Source organism: Oryctolagus cuniculus, chromosome 20 (assembly GCF_964237555.1).
Source record: "Oryctolagus cuniculus chromosome 20, mOryCun1.1, whole genome shotgun sequence".
In the NCBI taxonomy this organism is placed as follows: Eukaryota; Metazoa; Chordata; class Mammalia; order Lagomorpha; family Leporidae; genus Oryctolagus; species Oryctolagus cuniculus.
Genome location: NC_091451.1, coordinates 41,124,518 through 41,146,692, shown reverse-complemented (window position 1 = coordinate 41,146,692; position 22,175 = coordinate 41,124,518). Strand labels below are relative to the sequence as shown.

The following is a 22,175-nucleotide window of genomic DNA, read 5'->3' as shown; positions in this document are numbered from 1 at the left end:
GCTCCAGCTTCCTGATAACTGGACTCTGGGAAGCAGCAACCATGGCTCCAGTAACTGGGTTCATGCCACCCACACGGAAGAACTGGACTGAAGCCTTAGCTCCCGGCTTCTGCCTGGCCCTGGCCCAGCCCCAACCCCAGCCACATGGGCACTCACAGTGCCGACCAGTGAATGGGAATGCATGCATGCTGTTTGTTGTACACACTCACTTGCTCTCTGCCTTTCAAACATTAAAAAAAAAAAAAAAAAAAAAAAAAAGCCCCCAAACTGGGCATAGGGCTGATTAATTGTATTCAAGGTCTAGAAGTTCCCAATATCTGCTATGCCTTTTTGCAAAAGGGCGATTTTCTATGTGTAAGCTAGAATCTAGACACTCAAATTTTGATTTGCAGAGGCTCTCAACTATGCCTGCACAATGAAATCACCTAGGAAGCTTTATAAAAATCCTGTGGCCTGGGTTCCATGCCATAGCTTTTAATTTAATTTGTCTGGGGTGCAGCCCAAGCAGTGAGATGGTTAAAAGATCCCAGGTGATCACGCTACTACACAACCCAGTTGGAATGTCCTTCCAGACTACACAAAGGAACTAAAAGATAGCAGTCTGAGACGCAGCAGGCTGGCATGTGCATTCCATACCAGAGTGCTGGTCAGAGCACCGGATACTCCATTTCTGATCACCTCCCTGCTAATGCTCCTGCTCACATATGTGGGCCCCTGTCACCTATGTGGGAGACCAGGATCAAGGTTCTTGGCTCCTGGCTTCAGCCTGGCACAGACCCAGCTGTTGCAGGCATTTGAGGAGTGAACTAGTAGATGGAAGACTGAGCTCCATCGTGGTCTCTCTCTCCTTCCTACCTCTGATATTCTGTTTTTAAATAAATAAATACATTTTTTTTAACAGGACCTGGAGAAGAAGTCCCAATACTCAGAAAAGAAGCTCTCTGGCCACAAGTCTCGCTCATCCCCTGAAATCACTAGAAGTAAACCTCTGTAGTGAACACTATATTAAACTAACAAACAGGTATATAAGCATTCCCACTAAGGATGCAAAAACATAAACAGATAATGGAGGCTGGCAAAAATCTAAGGAAAATCACAGAAGCACAAAGACACTAAGCTCAAACAGGCATAATTCCTATTCCAAAAGAGTTAATGTTAAAAAATTATCATAATCGACTATTTTCAGAGAGACTTAAGAGACCATAGCACCAATAAAACAAGAATAAGATGCATTACAAAGAGGGTCTGCTGAGGACAAGGAAGAATAAAAGGAAAAACAAAACAACACACATACCACAATGAAATGCAGAACGCCAGAACAAAACAAAAAACCAAGACGCTTCAAGCGTGGAGAAATCAGAGCTCCAACAAGATACAAAAATCCACAGAATTATCTAGTACCAAAGCAGTGTCTTCAAATTGAGAAATCACCAACAGCACAATAGGGCTCAACGCCGGCACAACACAGACATTTTTTGACTTTCCAGCTTCAACAAGTTTACCAATCAAGTTCTCTAAAAAATCATTTGAGCATATCCTCTTGAAAATTAATCCAAGCAAAAAAAAAACAGTAACAAAAATATCAGGTGATGACTAACTCTAAATAACAACACATAGCACACAATGAACAAGAAAACTACAAAATCTCAGGTGACTACAACACAGGACACGGGCAGGGTTTATTCAGGCAGGAAAAAGACACAGATTCTAATTAATCCACATGTTTACACATACAAATAGCTAAAATGTGTTTTAAAAAATAAGACTGGAAACATTTTGGGGATAATAGAAACAAAGTACTCAGCTCTGGCAAAACAAAAAGATGCTGACAACCCCATTTTTTAATGGACAAAAGAACACTGACATGCATGTCACAAAAAATGATAATCAAGGCCAGTGGACATAGAAAAGCTGTTCCAACTCAACACCTATCAAAGAGATTAAATTAAAACCATAAAAAAAAAAAAAAGAAATCCGTAAACATCCACCAAAACAGGTAAAACTAAAAATCATGCGATGGCTAGTGTCAGCGAGTAAAAGGAACTGTCCTAAGCTGCTGACGAGAATAAATTAAGACAGCAGCTCTGGCAAACCGCTTGGCTAAAGCTAAACACATGTAACCCCTGGGCTCCACCAACTCCACTGCGATCCACTCAACCTGGAAAAAACGCTTCCCAGAAGAAACTGTAGGAATGTCTTTAAATAGCATTATTGTAATTGTCAAAATTTAGAAACAATTCAAGTGTCCATCACTATGGTAAATAATGGAGACCACACAGCAATTGGAGTACCGTAATGGAGTACCATACACCAATGAAAAACATGAACATTTTCAACAGCCTGTAAACCTAGAGACATACAACTGAATAAAATATACAAAATTATATAACATATGACAACATTCCTATAAATTAAAAAAAGAAATGAAAAAAAAACTACTGCGAGTGCCTGGGCCCAAGCCCTGGCTCCACTTTCAAGCCCAGCTTCCCACTGCTGCTTGGGTCCCTGACAACTGTGTTCTAGACTCCCAGCTTCAGCCTGGCCCAGCCTGGGTTGTTGTGAGCACCTGGGAGAGTGAATCAGCGAATGGACGATCGCTGTCTGTCTCTGTCTCTCAAATAAATAAATTAAAATTTATAAAAGAAAAAATAAAGAAATGGCAAAATCAATTCTGGTAACAATCCATATCTTGCTGTAGGTACTATTTAAATTCATATGTTCACTTTGTAAAGTTCACACCCACACTGTTCTGTATATATGTAATACTATCACTTAAAGTTGACAAAATTCAGTCAAAGAGGTTCAAAATAAGTAACTCAATAATGGAACTAATGAAAAAAATTGCCAGTAAACACTGAATCCACTTCAATGCAGAAATGGTCAACCCTTTAGAAACCAAAAATGTTTCAACGTCAACAATCTAAATTTATATAATTAAAATAGCTTATTACTACTGTGTGATGCTGAAACACATTTCCACCGAATGTGGAGGGTACGTGGGGGCAGGACTTGAACCACAGGCAAGCAGACGCGATCAGCTCAGAGAGGAGGAAGCTGTCTGCTGGGGCAGCGAGCGGCAGGCAGCTCATCGGCAGTGCTGCCTCAGCTCCTGGTATCCCGCACCGGGCTAAGGGCCAGCAAGGATTTATTCAACAATGGTTAGTGATTTTCCAAAGAAACTCTGCAAAAGCCAACTAACATAGCTAAAGAGGAACACATAAAAATTAGGCAGTAACAAGGGGAGAAGGAACAAAGGGTATGTGTACATCACTCAGAGGGAGCCACAGTCTACTGTCTAAAGGCAACACAAGTGGCAGGACCAAGCTACAGACCTACCCCAGGAACAAGACCCGGGAGACTCCAATCAACAGTGCTTTTTGTTGACTTGGGCAGGCAACTCTAGAGAAAAATAGCCAACGGAAGTATTAATGTCCTTTTAACTTGGCAAAGCTCTTTCCAGTGAATGAAGCTGTTCTCAACCCTGAAGGGACAGGGAGGAATTCTTTCAGGACACACCTACATGTTATTGATCTCTGTAGCCCCAGAGATCAAGGTTAGATCAGGCACATAAATCAGACCTTATTTATACATAACTGTTGAAAGTTAATGTAACAAAATGCACGGAATCCAACAGCTACTGCACTGTACTGCCGGATTCAAGCAAAAGTGTTCAGTTTCAATCAACAAGGAAAACGTTCAGCTCTGTACTTTTTAAGGGCAGATGTACACTTGGCCTCTTTGCTAGCTAACCTTATAATACACCAACATTCCGTGCTTCCGACGAAACTCCGGCCGCTGGACTGTAGACATTTCCATGTAGGTAAATTCCTATCTTACCTTCCTTTCCAAATATACTACACCATAGTCAAGCATGGCTACCAAAAATTAACAGTAACCTTCTTCATTTCATGGCTGATCAATTTCTTTCAATCATAAAAGCTATCTCTTAGGAATATAAGGAGAAATATACACTGAACTGATTAAGCCTATCCATTTCCAAAAGAGAGTTGAGCTTGATAAATACAAAACACATACACTTCATAGTTTAAAAAACTGGAACAAAGGGAAAGAGAACAAATATGATAATCATAAGCATTAACAGAATTTCCAAGATTAAGCATCACATTTAGAAGCCTCATATTTTGTCCTAAGCTTCTTGGTAACCACAGCAAAAAAAAGGAGGGGAGGGGGCACATGAATTTACACATTGCTAAAAACCAAACAGCTCTATGTCAGAAATGAGTACACAAAACACAGTGAGCTCACGAAGCAAATCTCCTACTAGTTCATTCAGTCCCACCCCAAATGAAGCTTTCTGCCTGCAGGGGAGGATCCAACAGGGCTCTCCAGTCCTCTGAAGTTCCCAAGGAGTACCTGGGTATGTACCTGGGTACTGGGGCCGCAGACGGGAGCTCTGCAGCAGACCGGCCTGCTCGGCCGTCGAGCCAGCCAGGCTGCAGGGAGCACACCCCCCAGCAGACCCGTCATCGAGCCAGCCAGGCTGCAGGGAGCACACCCTCCAGCAGATGGCCGTCGAGCCAGCCAGGCTGCAGGGCGCACACCCCCCAGCAGACCGGCACCAACAACAGGGACGTGCAAAGGAAGGAACTGCTCTGGACAAGTTCTGGCTGCAGAAGAGACCTCACCTCTCAAGCAGTAAAATGTTAGACAACAACACTAAGGCAGCCAGCTGCAGACCCCAACACAGGGACTCTGTCCTGAGCAGTACGAAACATGCTCTGTATTTAAGCATGTATGCAAACAGGAAGTTTGCTACTTTTCTGAAAAGTCCCCCTCAGTCTTCCACGTCACTGTCTTCATTTCAAACCTGACGTGGTTTTCAGCATACCTGCAGGCCACAGAGATGCAGCACATGCAAGTCACACAGACCTGCGACTTCAGATTCTACAAAGGAAGTTCAAGCCATCATCTGATTTTGAAATCCCTATCTCCTCTGTAAGTTAAAGACTTTAGAAAATCATTTAGTATGCCTCTGATTTCAAAGAGAGAAAAACACTTTTTAGTTATTTTTCTTATGGCTTGGAATATGAGATTTCCAAAGAAATTTACTGGAATTTAGAGTTAATGACAGTAGAAATGGTAATATAAAAATATTTTTCTTCAGAAAGTAGCCTTCCCCTCCCATATAAAAACAGCTAATATATTTTATTAAATAATTTCAGATAACAGAGGAAATCAGAAAGCTTATCAATAAGTTAATTATTAAAAGCAACCAAAAGTAAATCAATAAGGTAATGCATACCTGCAAAATCTAAATTTAAATGGTATCAGGGGTCTTTACATGTTTACAAAGTATTTCTACCTTAAGTTTATTATTTCTTAACATTTCCCTCCAAATAATGAATCCCCTTGTATGCAGATACTTTCTATGGAACATTTTGTATGTTAAAATGGTAAGTACATCACACAACAAGGCCGTTCTCTAATGGTGAGACACTTTGGCCACAGCACAAACAAGGAAAAACCAAGGAACACGTAAAACCCAAAGGGGCAACCTGGGAATAAAAGAACATATAAATCACTAACTCAGTGCCCCATCAAAACCCTCCTGCCAGATACCAGCATTCCAAATTAAAGTCACTCAGGAACGTGGTAACTTGCTGCTGGACTCAAGACACACGTCAACACTCACTTTCCTGCAAGCCCTCCACACGCTCTGTTCTCACACAGGAAGCACCAGCAGTCTGTCACTCACTTCACTGATACTGCTCAGCGACCTAAAATCAGGAGCTGTGGCGATTATAATCACAATAAGCCAAAAGGATAACTTAGAAACAAAATTCACCTTCGTCACTGTCTTCGCTTTCAAATCTCCGTTCTCCACAACACTGAGGTCCAGTTTGCCATCATCCTTACTTCCTATAGCTTTTAGTCCTTGCAGAAGAATATCTCGTAAATTTTGATAAAGAGGTTTTTCAGTATAGCCCAGTAATTTCACTGTTTCCAAGTATTTAGCAATTTCACCTAAAAGAATAAATCATTTTATTATAAATTTTAATCACAAATCCAAAATATTTATTTTCTTCTCCTAAGAAAATTATTCACAGATATAATCAGATTAGAATGGAAATGTACATCTTGTTGAGACATAATTTTTTTAAATCATTTCAATGAAAAATATGCTTTTGAATTCAGGAATTATCAAAGTCAAAAAAATTATTTTGAGATAACATGTAAAAACATTTTTGTAATTCTGAGCAACAATGAGAAATACATAATTAAAATTTAAATATGCATTAAAAATAATCATTTAAAACCATAAAAAATAAAAAGGGCCTAGAATAATTATGAAAGTAAATCCTTTTTTTTTTTTTTTTTGCTATAGAAGCCACTAGTTGTATGGCACATGGCTAGATTCTTTGTGTAAATGAGAAATAAAACACACCCAAAACAGGTTAACAAAGAAAAAAGAAAGCAAGACAAACAAGGTCTTCCCATGAAGAAAAACCGGCTTCTGAATGCTAACAGGTTTATTGCACACTGAGACAGAACCACACCATAAAAAGCCTGGTAGCCAAAGTCAACACCTGTCAACATCAACAAATCCCCTTCCACTTCCTCAGCCCTAGACTTGGACCCACTGCCTCGTACACAGGTCCTGGAGGTGTGAGTGCCATCCGCTCCAATCCCAACAAAGCCTAACCCTCTAGCTCCTCAACCTAAAATCTTAAGAGCAGTCATCCTTAAATCTTTGCTTCCCACACATCAAAAGATTTGGTCAGTCCTACATATACACAGTCACTAATTCAAATACTATGAATCAGGCACTGTTCTGGATTCTTAGAACTTATCAGGAAAAACAGAGACAAAAACCCCAAACGTCCACTTTCCTCCTCTGATGGAGACCCACAAGAACCATAACATGAACACCGCCATGTCTGGCTGAACACTGAGACCGTTCCCAGGGAGGAGGAGACGTGACAAAGACACCACTCTACCACTGCAATTCAGTGTGACAGAGCAGGCCGGGTGATTTCAACCAGTGTAAGATGGTAAGAAAAGAAACAGAAGGCAGAAAGAATGGAACAGGAAATGTAAAACAGTCTTCAGTCACAAACAACACAATCATACACATAGAAAATCCCACACAATCTACAAAACTACTAGAACCAACAACAGGCACATCTAGCAAGGTTACAGGATGCAAAATAAATAAATAGAAACCTAACTTATTTCTATACACCAGCAAAAAGCAATTTGGAAAATGAAACTGTTAAAAGCTACCACCAAAAAGCTTCAAATATCTAACAACAAATGCAATAAAATATGGGTGAGATTTTTTCAGATTATAAACAGTTAAGAGAAATTTCAAGACCAAATTTAATGCCATTCTATTGTACTAAAAAATTCAACAGTATATAAAGATGTCAGGGCTCCCCCAAATTAGTCTGCAGAGCTAATTCAGTCCCAAAGTTCCAGCAAACTGAGGGGCGCGTGTGTATGCGTTTATGTGTATGTGTGCGTGCGTGTGTGTGCGTATGTGCACGCGAGTGTGCGTGTTGGTATATGTGATTCGAAAGGTGAGTCTAAGCAGAAATGCAAACAACCCAGAAGAGCAAAACAGCACAGTCAAGTTAAAGAAAAACAGTGATAGAGGACAAACCACCAGGTGTCACGACATAAGATAAAGCTATAAGACAGTATAGCTCAACAGACCAAAAGAAAAGTGCATGCATTTGGCATAGTGGTTAAGATGCCACTCCCGGGCTGGTGATGTGCTGTAGAAGGTTAAGCCCCTGCCTGTAGCATCAGCATCCGATATGGGCACCGGTTCAAGTCCCGGCTGCTCCACTTTCGGTCCAGCTCCCTGCTAATGCACCTGGGAAAAGCAGCAGAAGACAGCCCAAGGGCATGGCCCCCGCACCCACCTGGGCAACCCAGAAAGAGCTCCTGGCTTCAGCCTGGCCCAGCCCTGGCTGTTGCTGCCATCTGGGGAGTGAACCAGCAGATGGAAGATCTGTCTGTCTCCTTCTCTCTGCATCTCTGCCCTTCAAATAAATAAATCTTCTTAAAAGTCAATAAACCTTAAAAACAAAAAAAGACAGGATTCCCTTCGGGTTGCCTGCATTCCACACTGGAGTGCCTGTGTTAGTCCCAGCTCCACTCCCAAGTCCAGCTCCCTGCGAACACAGACTGGGAGGCAGCACCTGACGGCTCAGTAGCTGGGTGCCTGCCACCTGCACTGAGACCTGGACTAAGCTCTCTGGTTCCTGGCTTCAGCCAGGCTCAGGCCCGTTTGCTGCAGACATTTGGGGAGTGAACCAGCAGATGAGGGCATTAATTAAATATTTTTTAAAACCTGACAAAAAAGAACAGTTTAAAGAGTCCAGAAACAGATCCACAGATCCACACTTGTTTTATGCCAAAGGTGTCACCGGTGGAAAAGAATGGTCTTTTCTTTCAAGAAAAGTTGTGGGGGTCAAATGGATATAAACAGGGAATGAAGAAGAAAATGACCCCTCCTTGGAGCTGGCGTGGTAGAGTGGGCTGATACACTGCAATGCAGGTCTCCCACACTGAAGTGCTAGTTCAAGTCCCGCTGCTCCACTTACTAATGTGCCTGGGAAAGCCTTCTCTCTCTCTCTCTCTCTCTCTCTCTCTCTGCCTCTCCTTCTCTAACTCTGACTTTCAAATAAATAAATAAATCTTTTTTTTTAAAAAAAAAAAAAAAGGGTTTGTTTTTTGTTTTACTTATTTAAAAGAGTCACAGACAGAAAGAGAGGACAGACAGACAGACAGAATCTTCCATCCACTGGTTCACTCCCCAAATGGTCACAACGGCCAGAGCTGGGCCAATCCAAAGCCAGGAGCCAGGAGCTTCTTCAGGGTCTCCCACATGGGTGCAGGGTCTTGGGCCATCTTCCACTGCTTTCCAAGGCACATTAGCAGGTAGCTGGATCGGAAGTGGAGCAGCCAGGTGTCAAACCGGCACCCAATATGAGATGCAGGCGTTGCAGTCAGCAGCTTTACCTGCTATGCTACAATGCCAGCCCCTTGGCAGGGATTTTCAATTAATGTATTCAATGATGTATAACCAATGTCTAGAATAGCTGTTGGCGCACAATAAAGTCTCAATAAATACTAGGTGAATAAATGAATTAAATTTGCTTTATTTCCTGAAAACAATGAACAATGATTGAACAGGACTCAACTATTCAACAACTCACCTTTGGGAAGGGATGTGCTTTTCTCATGAAGCAGCCTCAATACAGTGATTAAACACCCAGAACTGAGATATATATAGACAGACAGATACAGACATAGACACAGACATAGATATCATGCCTTTTTTCTCCCACAAAAACCAAAATCTCTATGAACGTTTAAGAAATTTTCCTACCTGGCTTGTTTTTCTCAGGAAAACATTTATCCATCAAACCTGCAATATCTTCTCTGTACCTGTTACAGAATGAATCATGGTTTGAAGCTTCATGTCACGCACAGGACATTATTAACATCTAATAACAATGACGGGCACATAAGCAGCATCGTGTCACATCCTACACATGCTGACAGACTCTCCTAAGATAAACGGACAGGCACCAGCACTTGGTGTACTGGGTTAAGCCAGCATCCCTACAGGAGCACAAGTTCCAGGCCTAGGTGCCCAGACGCAGACCCAGCTTCCTGCTCATGTACCTGGGAAGGCAGGGAAGACGGTCCAAGTACTTGGGCCCTTCCACCCATGTGGGAAACCAGGATGGTCCCAGCTTTCTGGCTTCAACCTGACCATTGCCGGGAAGTACATCAACAGATGGAAGATCTCCTTCTCTTTCATTCCCTCTTTCAAGTACATAAATCTTTTTAAAAAATAACATAAATTGAACAAAAAACCAACGAACTTTATTGTTTTACAAGTACTTTCTTATTTCTACAATAAGATCAGGTGAAACTATAATTCTTGACAGAAATTCTGACTAAAACACTTTCTTTATCCTGATTTTGTCCAGAACAATTTATTTTAGGTTCTCCTTTACCTAATTTTGGAATCTCTAACATAGTTAGGGTCTTTCAAATTATCCTCCCAAGGAAGATGGCCACTGAGCCACTGGACCATGCAGTAACCAAGGATTTCCAAATCACCACGTCTCGATGGGGCTGCAAAGACAAAAGATAAAGTATATTGAAATACCTCCCACGGTGCAAGTTCAAGTATCCACAAAGCGACAAAATAAAACAGTCCAATTCCAAGTCTAGTTTTCATCATAAAATTTTCAGAATCATTTTTTTAACAGAATCAATTTCTTATTTGACAGATAGAGTTAGACAGTGAGAGAGAGAGACAGAGAAAAAGGTCTTCCTTCCATTGGTTCACCCCCTAAATGGCCGTTACGGCCAGAGCTACGCCAGTCTGAAGCCAGGAGCCAGGTGCTTCTCCTGGTCTCCCATGGGGTGCAGGGCCCAAGCACTTGGGCCATCCTCCACTGCCCTCCCGGGCCACAGCAGAGAGCTGGACTGGAAGAGGGGCAACCGGGACAGAATTAGGCACCCCACATGGGATGCCAGCGCTGCAGGCGGAGGATTAACAGAATGAGCCACAGTGCCAGCCCCCAAAACATTCTAATTAAGCAAAATAAAGCCACAAAGAAGCCCTCCTTGCAGCTGAGTGAATCACCTCACTGCCAGAACCTTCTTGGTTGTCTGAGGGAGGGAGGAGGGAGGAGGGAGGAAACACAAGATGGCTGGCGACACACTGCAGGGCCTGTGCCATCTGTCCTCTGACCTACTGCTGCCTCTCAACTCTTATTTACTAACTTATCCATTTATTTGGCCCTAATTAAGACCTGGGCAGAGCCTGGTCAAAAACATTAGCAATTTATTTCTCATTCAGGTACCTCCTGACATACCCACGCCATTGTGTGCATCGATACTGGTGAATTCAAGGGTGCCGTCGTGACACCTCTTGGGGTCTTCTTTGTATTCTTTATGAACTCCTTCTGGGCAGTATCGATAAGCAAGGCCATAGTCCACCAAGTACACCTATAAATTTCCAAGTACCAAGACAAATTAAAGCCAAAATCATTAAAGCACAGAAATAAAATACTGTCGTGGGGGTGGAGTAACTGACAGGACTATACCAAAACACTCTAAAAAGTCAAATCCAAAATGCAAACAGCAGCAAATATTGAATTCTGAGGGACTTTTTTAAAAATAAAAATGTTAACTAACCATGTAGCTACAGTTCAGATAATACCACATGACTTTATGTACTTCGTCGACAACTATGTGCTACACTTGTAATTACTCATCTGCTCAACTGGAGCAAGGAGTGTAACTCTTACGCTTTTTCTTACAAAAATGTTCAAAACAAAATTGAACAGTCACACTGATTCAACACAACTGCCACTTTCTGCATAAAAGAGCACAGCACCCCACACAGGGCCAGCGATGCCCCTGACGGAGGGCACGTCAGTCGCAGTCTCGTCCTGTTGCTTCACTTAAAAATAATCAAATACTAATTTACTCCATAAAACATTTCACAGTAAAATCACGATCTGAAGAACTTTTAGATGAGACCCTTACCTACATTTAAATACTATATATTAATAAGTCAAGTCTTCATAATTAAAACTGAATTTAATATCATATCCACACACATTTCCGGGCAATTACAACTGGTCTTATTAGCACACAAAGCTAATAAATTTGGCTTTCTTTTATTCCATCGCCACATATTACATCTTTAATTCTGGTAACTGTGACACAGGAATGCATGTGTGCACAAAGAGAAACTGAAAGTAAAAATATGGAGATGGATCCGGCACACACATAAAATGTTAGAAGAACAATCCCATCCAAAGCGCATGCCTAAAGGGTGACCAAGCTGAAAAATCTTTCGATAAAATAAAAAATGTAGCCTGTTGTAGTCAACCGCAAACTGATATATATATAAGTGATACAAGTATTTCTGCTTATTACATTGTACAAATCCAGTCTACTTCAATTAACAATGTCCTCCTTGTTCAGGTTCTCAGCTAACAGAGAAACAGCTAGAACAAGAGGGCTAAAAAGAACTGGATAACTGCCTCCGGCGGTTCCCCATCAGCACACAAGCACAGCATCTTCCTTTTGTTCCATCTGCCGGGACTGACTTTGGGAGAGGAGAAGCAAACCCATGAGATGGTCCGAAAACAACGAGAGTCAAAGGAAAAACCAGACATAAAGACAGGTTTGAGAAAGAAGGATGAAATAGAGAACGCTGAAAAATAATTACATAAAGTGCCCAACACATTTAAAATGTGTAAATCTCCCTTTTATACACGAGATCAAGAGAAAAGGCAGACTTCCCGTGAATTCGCAGGCCCAACTGCGAGTGTCAGCTAAAGCCTCCTTTACCAGGCTCACAGGACAGCTGCACGGAATCACAGGTCCCTCTACTCCAGCTAACGGACCCAGACACAGGCAGGGTACTACTAGCATCTTTTCTTTCCTTAGAAAGTAAATTACAAAGAAAATGTAATAAACTTTAAAAAATGCACGCTGGAATTCTAAACACCAAGCGTATACAAATTTAGACAGCTAAGGTATTTCTGTAAACCAATTGATTTGAACAATCAACATGTTAAAGACCAAATTTTCCAAGTAACAGAACACTTACATTTGATGGATTTCTTGAACAAAGGAAATAAAAAAAGTGACAAAGCAGACAGGCAAACATAATTCATTGGTGTACTATATAATTTTAAGCTTCCACTCCCAAATAGCTATTTGAAATTCATTTTGTATCACAAGTACTTCTTCTGAATATTATTTAGGGCAAAATAGCCAACTTGATAAAGTGCCAACAAACTGCATCGAAACGGAGAATGTTAACTAGATAAAAGTGTCAAGAAGAAATATTATTATCACCATATCTACTTCAAAAAGTAAAACTTCTGCGTGGGTTCAAAAGTTCAAAGCGACCATACTTGTTTCCAAACAACACATTTTAAATAGTAGAAATTAAAGATACACAACTACCTGGTCAGGATTCTTGTAGCTCAGGAGGAGATTCGAGGCCTTGATATCTCCATGTACATACTCATGCTCGTGAATATATTCCAGAATATCCAGCTAGGAAAGCATCACACAGGAGAAATTAATGTAATACCTAACGCCAACCAGCAGAGGACCGAGCTCCAACATGCTAGCCTTTATTAAAAAGAATTCTTTGAAAACAAAAATGTAGCTCACATACAATTCTTAAGCTTAGCTGCAAGACAGTTTTCCGAGAAAACCTTCTGGCATTTGCTTCGTATATTTTCTGAAGGTCACTCCCAAAGCGATCCATTATCATAAACCTGTAACTGAAGACAAACAAGAAAAGTCAATGAACAAAATATAACTCAGGAAAATCTACTTTGCAATGACTAATACCCTTTCAGAGTAATTTGTTCCAAGGCAAAGTTTAGTAAGACAGTATTCTAAAGAAATAACCCAAGAGAAATATAAACGTTTGGAACAATTTCCCCCACTAGAAAGCTCAAGCCCAGCCTACTGCTCTGTCCTCTGTCCCCAGAGGGTCTCCGCTCTCTGCTGGTCACTGCACACAAGACCTGAAGATACCGCTCACAGAAAGAACCCAGCAGATCCATCCACAGGAAAGATAAAGCACTCTGAATAAGAATGAAGGCACCGATTTTTCTCATTAAGTTCATTTATTTTTCTGGATATTAGCTTCCTTCCTGTGATGATTTTTCTCTAATTTTTAAAGTACATTCCAGCAGTATCAACATTCTGTTAAAATAAAGACTGCCAAGGGACGCTGCTGACAACAGCTAAATTCAATCAAAATCACTTAAATGGTAAGAAGGCATAGTATGTTTGACATTCAGTGGGTGAGACTGGAGGGAGAACAAACATGCAGGAAAAAAATGAAGACTTTTGGTTCTGCCAAAAACCAGCTACATCACCTTGGTTAAGTCCCACTAACCCCTGAGCCTCCTGTCCATGGGAGTAAAACGACAGTGAAGACCCACCGTTTCCAAAGTCTTTTCGGTGACTGGGTGCTACAGTTCACAAAGTACTGAAAACATCACTGATGAGCAGTGACCCTGTCCACTGAAAACATCACTGATGAGCAGTGACCCTGTCCACTGAAAACATCACTGATGAGCAGTGACCCTGTCCAGGTTTTGCTCTGAGGACTTCCTTTGTCTTCAACAGTTTTCCAGGTTCCAACTTGTCTGGCTAAATCATTCAATAAACCAACAAAAAACAAGAACACACCCAAAATGTATCAAGGTGCCTCTGGTGGGGAGGAGAGGAAGACGTCCTCACCACTACGGACAGCGCTTACGGAACGCCTGGCCCGAGCAGTACCCTGAGCAACGTGACAGAGGAACGTCCAGCACAGGAAAGTAAGTAATGTGTCCTCGAGTATGCAATGAAGCCAAACTTTGGACCACTGAACCACCAATACTTAAGTAAACATCAGTTGGAAAACAAAATTCCCGCTTGTATGCCTTTATAATAAAAATATAGTATGACAAGTGGAATAGAGAAGGAGAGCTGATTAACACTGAGAGCTAACAAGCCAGTGAATGGGCGTTCAGTCTCGCAGTCAAGGCGCCATGTCCCACACTGCAGTATCCGGGTACAACTCCCAGCTCTGGCTCCTGACTCCAGCTTCCTACTAACCCAGACCCTGGGAAGCAGCAGTGGTGGCTCAGTTAATCAGCTTCCTGCCCACCCTTGGGTGAGATCTGCACTGCATCCCTGGCTCCCAGCTTTAGCCCCAGCCCAGCCCTGGCCATTGTGGGAATTTGGGGAGAAAACCAGCAAATGGGAGCCATTTCTCTGCTGTGCGTGTGTGTGTGTGTGTGTGTGTGTGTGTGGGTGGGTCTCCATCTCCCAAGTAAATAAATGACGACATGCCAAATAAAAAAACTCAGGATTCTACCCCATAAAAATGTACAATTATTATATGTAATTACAAATAAAAAATTTTTAAATTCAGAATTTTATCTGATTTTGAACTAGAGGAGATTTGGAGATCATCTTGTCTACACATCTTTTAATAAATAAAATAATGTTTATGGAGGCAAAATGATTTGTCCAAAGTCAGACAATTAATCAGTGGTAAAATGTGTTAATTCATGTAACATTTCCCAATACCTCTAAGATAATAAAGAGAGAACAATAATTTTGATTTCCTGATTTCCTTTGATATCAGGTTTTGAAAGTTTGAGAGATGACATCAGAACCTATGTTGGCCGGCGCCATGGCTCACTAGGCTAATCCTCCGCCTTGTGGCGCCCGCACATTGGGTTCTAGTCCCGGTTGGGGCGCCGGATTCTGTCCCGGTTGCCCCTCTTCCAGGCCAGCTCTCTGCTGTGGCCAGGGAGTGCAGTGGAGGATGGCCCAAGTGCTTGGGCCCTGCACCCCATGGGAGACCAAGAGAAGCACCTGGCTCCTGCCATCAGATCAGCGCGGTACGCCGGCCACAGCAGCCATTGGAAGGTGAACCAACGGCAAAAGGAAGACCTTTCTCTGTCTCTCTCTCTCACTGTCCACTCTGCCTGTCAAAAAAAAAAAAAAAAAAAAAAAAGAACCTATGTTCTTGTTTTCTTCTACATATAAATGACATCTGCAATTTTAATAATAGAGGTAACAAAAATACAACCTCTGCTGACAGCCTGAACGAAGACTAAAACGCAACTGCTTAATCTGATATGGAATCTAATAACACACCACATTAAGTAGACCTTTGCTTTCGTTCGCATAGCACCCACCACTACTCTAAACAACCCCTTAATCTCATATTTCTAAATTATAAACATCAACTGAAGCAGGATCCATGAATTGCATGGAAGCTGTCACCACATGCTAGTCAAAGACGGCTCCACCGCTGAGCAGCCAAACTGAAGTCATCTCTGAACAACCGCTAAAGCAAGACCCGTGAAGTACACATCTTCTGGGGACTTGGATAAAATGACACAAGAAACGGGAAAATATTAAATGAGAATAAAATAATCTGATGATGATAGCTAACATTTTTACTATCTTAACACTGTGTGTATTAATTTAAATGAGTCAGAGACAAGTGAAGATTTCTGATGGGGAGGAAGACAGAAGAGTGATCTTACTTTCTGTTTCTCTACTCTTTATAAAGACTTATAGCCGGCGCCGGCACCCCGGGTTCTAGTCCCGGTTGGGGTGCCGGATTCTGTCCCGGTTGCCCCTCTTCCAGGCCAGCTCTCTGCTGTGGCCCAGGAGTGCAGTGGAGGATGGCCCAAGTGCTTGGGCCCTGCACCCCATGGGAGACCAGGAGAAGCACCTGGCTCCTGCCATCGGATCAGCACGGTGCACCGGCCGCAGCGGCCATTGGAAGGTGAACCAACGGCAAAAGGAAGACCTTTCTCTCTGTCTCTCTCTCACTGTCCACTCTGCCTGTCAAAAAAAAAAAAAAAAAAAGACTTATGAATACTTTTAAGAGCTTCCACTGAAAAAGTAAATCGATGCCTTACACATTGTTTCTGAAGAAGATTTTTTTTTTTTAAAGATTTATTTGAAAAGCAGAGTAACAGACCGGCAGAAGCAGAGAGAAATCTTCCATCCACTGGTTCACGCCCTAAATGGCCACAATGGCCAGAGCTGAGCCAGTCCCAAGCCAGGAGCCTCTTCAGGGTCTCCCTTACTGGTGTGGGCCCAAGCACTTGAGCTATCTTCTACTACTTTCCCAGGCCACAGCAGAAAGCTAGATGGAAAGTGGAGCAGCCAGGACTCGAACCAGCGCCCATATGGGATGCCAACGCCATAGGCAGAGCCTAGCCCACTACGCCACAGCACCGGCCCCAGAAGACATTTCTAACAACCTCATTTTATAAAAGAAATGAGCTGAGTGGTAAGGTCACCACTAGTAACAATGAGGTAAGACGTGGACTGAGTATGTCTGGTTCTAGCCAGGGAGGTTAACTTTGAAAGCATCCTCATCAGGCACCTTAAAGTCAGCCATCAACCCACCACCACCAGGCCCCTCCCCCACACAAGCCCTGTTTAGACAAGATCTGAGTTTTATCATAAAGCAAGTAGTAAGAACGTACATGATGGGGCTGGCACTGCAGCGCATGCAGCCTTGCAATGCTGGCATCCCATTATCCCTCTGCTGGTTTGAGCCCAGACTGCTCCGCTTCCCATCCAAGCTCCCTACTAAAACAGCTGGGAAGGCAGAGGAAGATGGCCCAAGTGCTTGAGCCCCTGCCACCCGGGAGGGAGACCAGGATGGAGTTCCTGACTCCTGGCTTCAGACTGGCCCAGCCCTGGTAATTGCAGCCATTTGGGGAGTGAACTAGTGGATGGAAGATCTCCCTCTCCCTCTCTCCCTCTCCCTGTTACTCTAACCTTCAAATAAATAAACATATGTTTTTTTAAAGAAAAGAATGTACATGTAAAATGTGCTGGCACAGTGTAGGCAGCTTTAAGAAAAGCCACTATTCTCAAGCAAAATACCACTGTTCCCAAATAGAAATAAACAAAACCACTCATAACCACGAAGGGAACTGAGGCAGAATGAAATAACTTACCCAAAGTCACAAACCTTGTAATGGGCAAAGCACAGATTTGAAACTAGGTTGTCTGTTTTAAATTCTTACCCTTGACTAATCTTCAGTCTATAGAATTTCACCAGGAAACTCTCATTAAAACTTTGGAAACGTCTTCCAACAAAATCTTATGTAACAAAACATTACATGTGATTTCAGGGACCCCTCCACGCCCTAAGAGAAGTACAAATCCCAAGTAAGCATCACTGCCTACCCGATCACCCACTCTGTTCTAACAGAGAATTGACCTGGTTCAGGCACCCATCCTCCTCCAGGTCCACGCTGCACCAAGTCCATCTCTGGGATGACTGCGCCTTGCCAACGACTGCTTCAAGAAACAGAACTTGGGGCTGGCGCCGCGGCACAGCAGGCTGAGCCTTCACCTGGGAAGCTGCCATCCAACGTCTGTGCTGATTTAAGTCCTAGTTGCTCCACCTCCAATCCAGCTCCCTGCTAACGCACCCGGGAAAGCAGCAGCAGATGACCCAAGTGCCTGGGCCCCTACGCCCATGGGAGACCTGGATGAAGCTCCTGGCTCTTGGTTTCAGCCCTACGCCCATGGGAGACCTGGATGAAGCTCCTGGCTCTTGGTTTCAGCCTGGCCCAGCCCCAGCCATTATAGCCATTTGGGGAGTGAACAAGCAGATGGAAGATATCTCCCTTTCTCTCTCAATATTTCAAATAAATACTCTTTAAAAAAAATAAAAATAGCTTTGATAAAATTCTAACCATGAAAACATGAGAAGTCTGCCACAGGATCCTTGGGGTTTCCTTGCCAGCAAAATGAAGCTCATAAAAGGCGGTCCCATTTTCTGCCTTTGGATACGATGGTCACATGTGATGCCCAGAGGGGGGCAAAAGCACACGAGCAGGTGGCAAGGTGACGACTGAATGACTCTTGAAGGGCTCCTGTTTGCATAAAAGATGTGTGTGTGCGCGTGTGCGTGTGTAAAGGAAGATGAAGATGGGTGTGTGTGTGCGCGCGTGTGTGTGTGAACGCAGGGCCTACTGGGCTCTGCTCCTACTTGTCACCCGGGGTGTGTGTGTGTGTGTGTGTGTGTGTGGGTGTGTGGGTGTGTGTGTGTGAACGCAGGGCCTACTGGGCTCTGCTCCTACTTGTCACTGGGTGTGTGTGTGTGTGTGTGTGTGTGCACGTGCATGTGAATGTGAAAGCAGGGCCTACTGGGCTCTGCTCCTACTTGTCACCAGGTGTGTGTGTGTGTGTGTGTGTGCACGCGCGCATGTGTGTGTGTGAATGCAGGGCCTACTGGGCTCTGCTCCTAGGGAAACTGCTCTCAGAAGTCCTCCAGGCAGGCCCTACGCTAACGGGCTTCACGGTCTGCTGCGAGGGAACGCAGAGGCCACAGAAACGCCTCATTATCTGGGTCGCATATACTGCACGCAGGCCTGGCAAAGGCCTAGCAATATTCTGAGCTTTCAATAGGTAACTCTTGACTAAACCAACTGGACGGAGAATACTCAAGAGAGAAGAAAAACTATTTAATTTTTACCTTTTTCCATTTTTATCATGCAGACCAGACCCCCAATACTTAGGAACACCCAGGTACTTCAGTTTATGGGTACGAATCCATTTCTGAACTACAAATCAAAACAGATGCTGGTGATCTCAGCTGTTATGCACAAATGATACTTGGTTAAACATCACTAAGAGCAGAATATACTTCTACATGCAACAAGATTTCACTTTTATAATGTACAATATAAAAAGTACTTTACAGTGCAAGCATATTTTAACCTTCTAAATTCCGTTATCTTTCCTTCAACACTGTCTTAAAAAATGAAAAAACTACTAAAAGCATTTTCAAAAAATCAAAACCACACAACTGCGGTTGCAGTTAATCTGATTATACTAATGTTACATGCTTCCCCAGGAAAATTTGTTTTTTACCATACTCTGTAAGGGGACCCTCCCCAAAAGTCTTCCACCAGGGAACCCACCATAGAAGAGAAGGACAGTGGCCCCGAGATTCTCAGAGGCAAGCGGGCGGGCAGCAGCCAGGGCAGTCTGCCGTCTACAGGGGTACCTCTGCTCTACCCAGCGGTTATGGCATCCCCTGGGGTGACATTCTCCAGAATTCAGAAAAATCCTCAAGGTTTGAACATCCTTGAGCCATACACATGGATTAGGGTAAATTCTCAATTATATATTTTTTTAGTTATATATCATTTATTAGCTTTATCTATGTATTAATTCAGGTGAAATCTTGTCATAATAAACCCATTAAGAGATCAAAATTCTTTCATACAACTCTTTAAAACAGAATTTATTTATAAAGCAGAAAATAACGAGGGGTCATAAGATGTGACGCTTATTAGCCTTGGCTTAAACAAACAAGACAAAACACACTTGTCATTTTACAACTATAAACGTACACATACTGAAGCTCTTACTTTGCTCTGGTTTAGCAGCTCGTTGGTAGAACTTTAATTCAGTAAAAAGAGGTCCATTGTCACTCGGTTCCTTAAAATATAAGAGTTAATTAGTACTAGCAGTACTGAGTTATTTTCAGTGAACCTCCAAAATAGACTAACAAATCAACTTTTCTTTCCAAACAACATAATTCTGGTACTTAATTTCATAACTGTGTTAAAGATTAAGTCAGACTCCTTAGAAATGTTTTAGACATTCTCAGAATAGTCCATAAGTCTTATATTTCTCTCAAGTTCTATTTCTATAAGTGATAAATTATACAAAAATCAGATATACAGCTCAGTCTTTGCAGAAGTTTAAGAAAAACCTTTAAACTAATTTTCATCTTTATTAAGCTTTCCCTTAAGCAAAGATCAGCAACCATGTTAACTGTATCACCGAGGGGCTACATGGTATTTCTGAGATTTAATAAAATTTCCATACCTGACTTAACCAATTAGTGGCAAAACCTGCTCCTCTCCTGTCTCTCCTGACGGCTCTGTCTCGTTCCTCAGGACCACAGAGGAGGGCGCGCGGGCACATGCGGCCCTTCCACGCACGCTTTCCTGACACACTTCCCATGGTTTCCAAACCACAGCCCGATGACTTACTTCCCACGTGGTAACTCAAAGTCAAGAAGAAACCAGAGCTGCCTAACAACTGCTTCCCACTAACTTTACTTGTCTATTTTCATCTCATATTTTAAGAGATATTAATAAAATGTTTTTATAAACAAGCATACATTCACAACAAGGTACTTGCATAACCAAAAAACAATAGCTTATTAGGAGTTCTGCTTTGTTAAGTAAATACAGAAGGGCAGGGAAGATCTTGAAATTCTGTTGACTTTTTAAACAGTAAATTTTTCTAATTAATATTATTAGTATTTAATGTTTGATATTTTGTGTTGGTTATTATCTTGTTTATTGGGAATCAGAAAAAAATTATAAGCAGTTAAAAACTTCAAATGAAGAAGCTGACATATCTGAACTGATTTTAGAGTTGCTTTTCTTTAAGGAGACTTGGGGAAATTGTTCTGGACAGAAGCGATGTAGCTGGAGTCCAGGGTTCAGCAGCACTCCTGGGGAACGGGCGGCGGGGCTCGGCAGCCCCAGCAAGAGAACGCTGGGAAGTCCCGGCCTTCCGCTACTGAGGAGGCCTCCTGCAAACGCTTGTAAAATATGTTCACTTTTCTCATGCCACACGCTCTCGACTCTCACAGAAGTTAGTTCTTCTTGAAGGTTAGACAAAATTACTTCCATCATCTCAGACTAAATCCAGTCCAACACGTAGGGCCCCCGTGACTGTCCACAGAAGATGGCCAGGGAGGGGCCACGCAGCTGTGAGCAAGCACCAGACAGAACACGGACGGCACACAGCCTGGAAAGCCTGCCTCGCTCACTCCAGGCGAGTGCACAGAAGAGAGTACATGCAGCGTGGCCACACCTCAAGAAGCAGGAACCAACCAGCACACCGAGTCCCAGCAGTGGACTGCTCGCCTCCAGGCCCTCACAACCTGCAGCTCCCCTAGCAGCAGTGGTACCTAGAGAGACACTGCATGCTCCCACCAGGGGCTTCCCGGAACAGGCCCCCTGCAGGACTCACAGGACCCACGTAAGAATGGAAGAAAGGGAAACCGGAGAGGAAAGAATTCTGGTAGTTCTTTTCAAAGACTAACTTTCAGAAGAGCTCATCAATACACTTCAGGTTTGAAAAGGTATGCCTAAGACAAATTCTGCCTTATTCAGCTTCAACCTATGTCATATCAACTTTAATTTTCAAGTTTTCCTTCAGGCAATAATTTATTAAACTTATAATAATGAGAATCAACTATATAAATCAGACTATTATAATGAAAGCCTCACTACAATGAAGGCTCTTTGAGCTCATTTCATACTTCTTCTAATCCAATAAGCTTCCATTATAACAAAATAAAGGAGCTACTTGCTTGGCATTGCACTCTAGTCAGAGCTAGCTATTTCTGTTGAAGAGAAATACCTTAACTCGTAACTAAAATTTTATTAACATATTTCAAATCTAAAATACTTTGCCAACTCTATAATAGCCAAGATTTAGAAAAGAAATTGGGACTGACATTTTAACTAGAATATCACTAAACGTTTCTTTAAGACTTCTAAGTGTCAAAATGAAGATGACAACAGAAAAAATTAAAATGTGATATATTCCAACGGCACCATCTA

At 42.4% G+C, this 22,175-nt stretch overlaps 1 protein-coding gene across 22 annotated transcripts in view; it reads right to left on the bottom strand.

Annotated features, from left to right (window-relative positions):
• Window positions 1-22,175, bottom strand: part of VRK1 (VRK serine/threonine kinase 1) — an 80,640-nt gene that overhangs the window by 14,210 nt on the left and 44,255 nt on the right. For 12 of the 22 annotated variants that reach the window (XR_007915593.2, XR_007915592.2, XM_070065636.1 and 9 more), the window contains 8 exons: window positions 19,956-20,025; window positions 19,055-19,142; window positions 13,199-13,307; window positions 12,982-13,074; window positions 10,869-11,001; window positions 9,999-10,119; window positions 9,362-9,420; window positions 5,807-5,985 (listed from right to left, as the gene is read on the bottom strand). Coding sequence is in view for 18 of the 22 variants with exons in the window: in XM_070065636.1 (XP_069921737.1) it covers window positions 5,807-5,985; window positions 9,362-9,420; window positions 9,999-10,119; window positions 10,869-11,001; window positions 12,982-13,074; window positions 13,199-13,307; window positions 19,055-19,142; window positions 19,956-20,025 (852 nt within the window). In the remaining 4 variants the exon portion in view is untranslated. Of the gene's footprint in view, window positions 1-3,336; window positions 3,400-5,806; window positions 8,046-9,361; window positions 9,421-9,998; window positions 10,120-10,868; window positions 11,002-12,981; window positions 13,075-13,198; window positions 13,308-19,054; window positions 19,143-19,955; window positions 20,026-22,175 lie in introns of those variants that run through there. The other 10 variants (XR_011385046.1, XR_011385045.1, XM_070065634.1 and 7 more) reach the window with 2 other exon arrangements.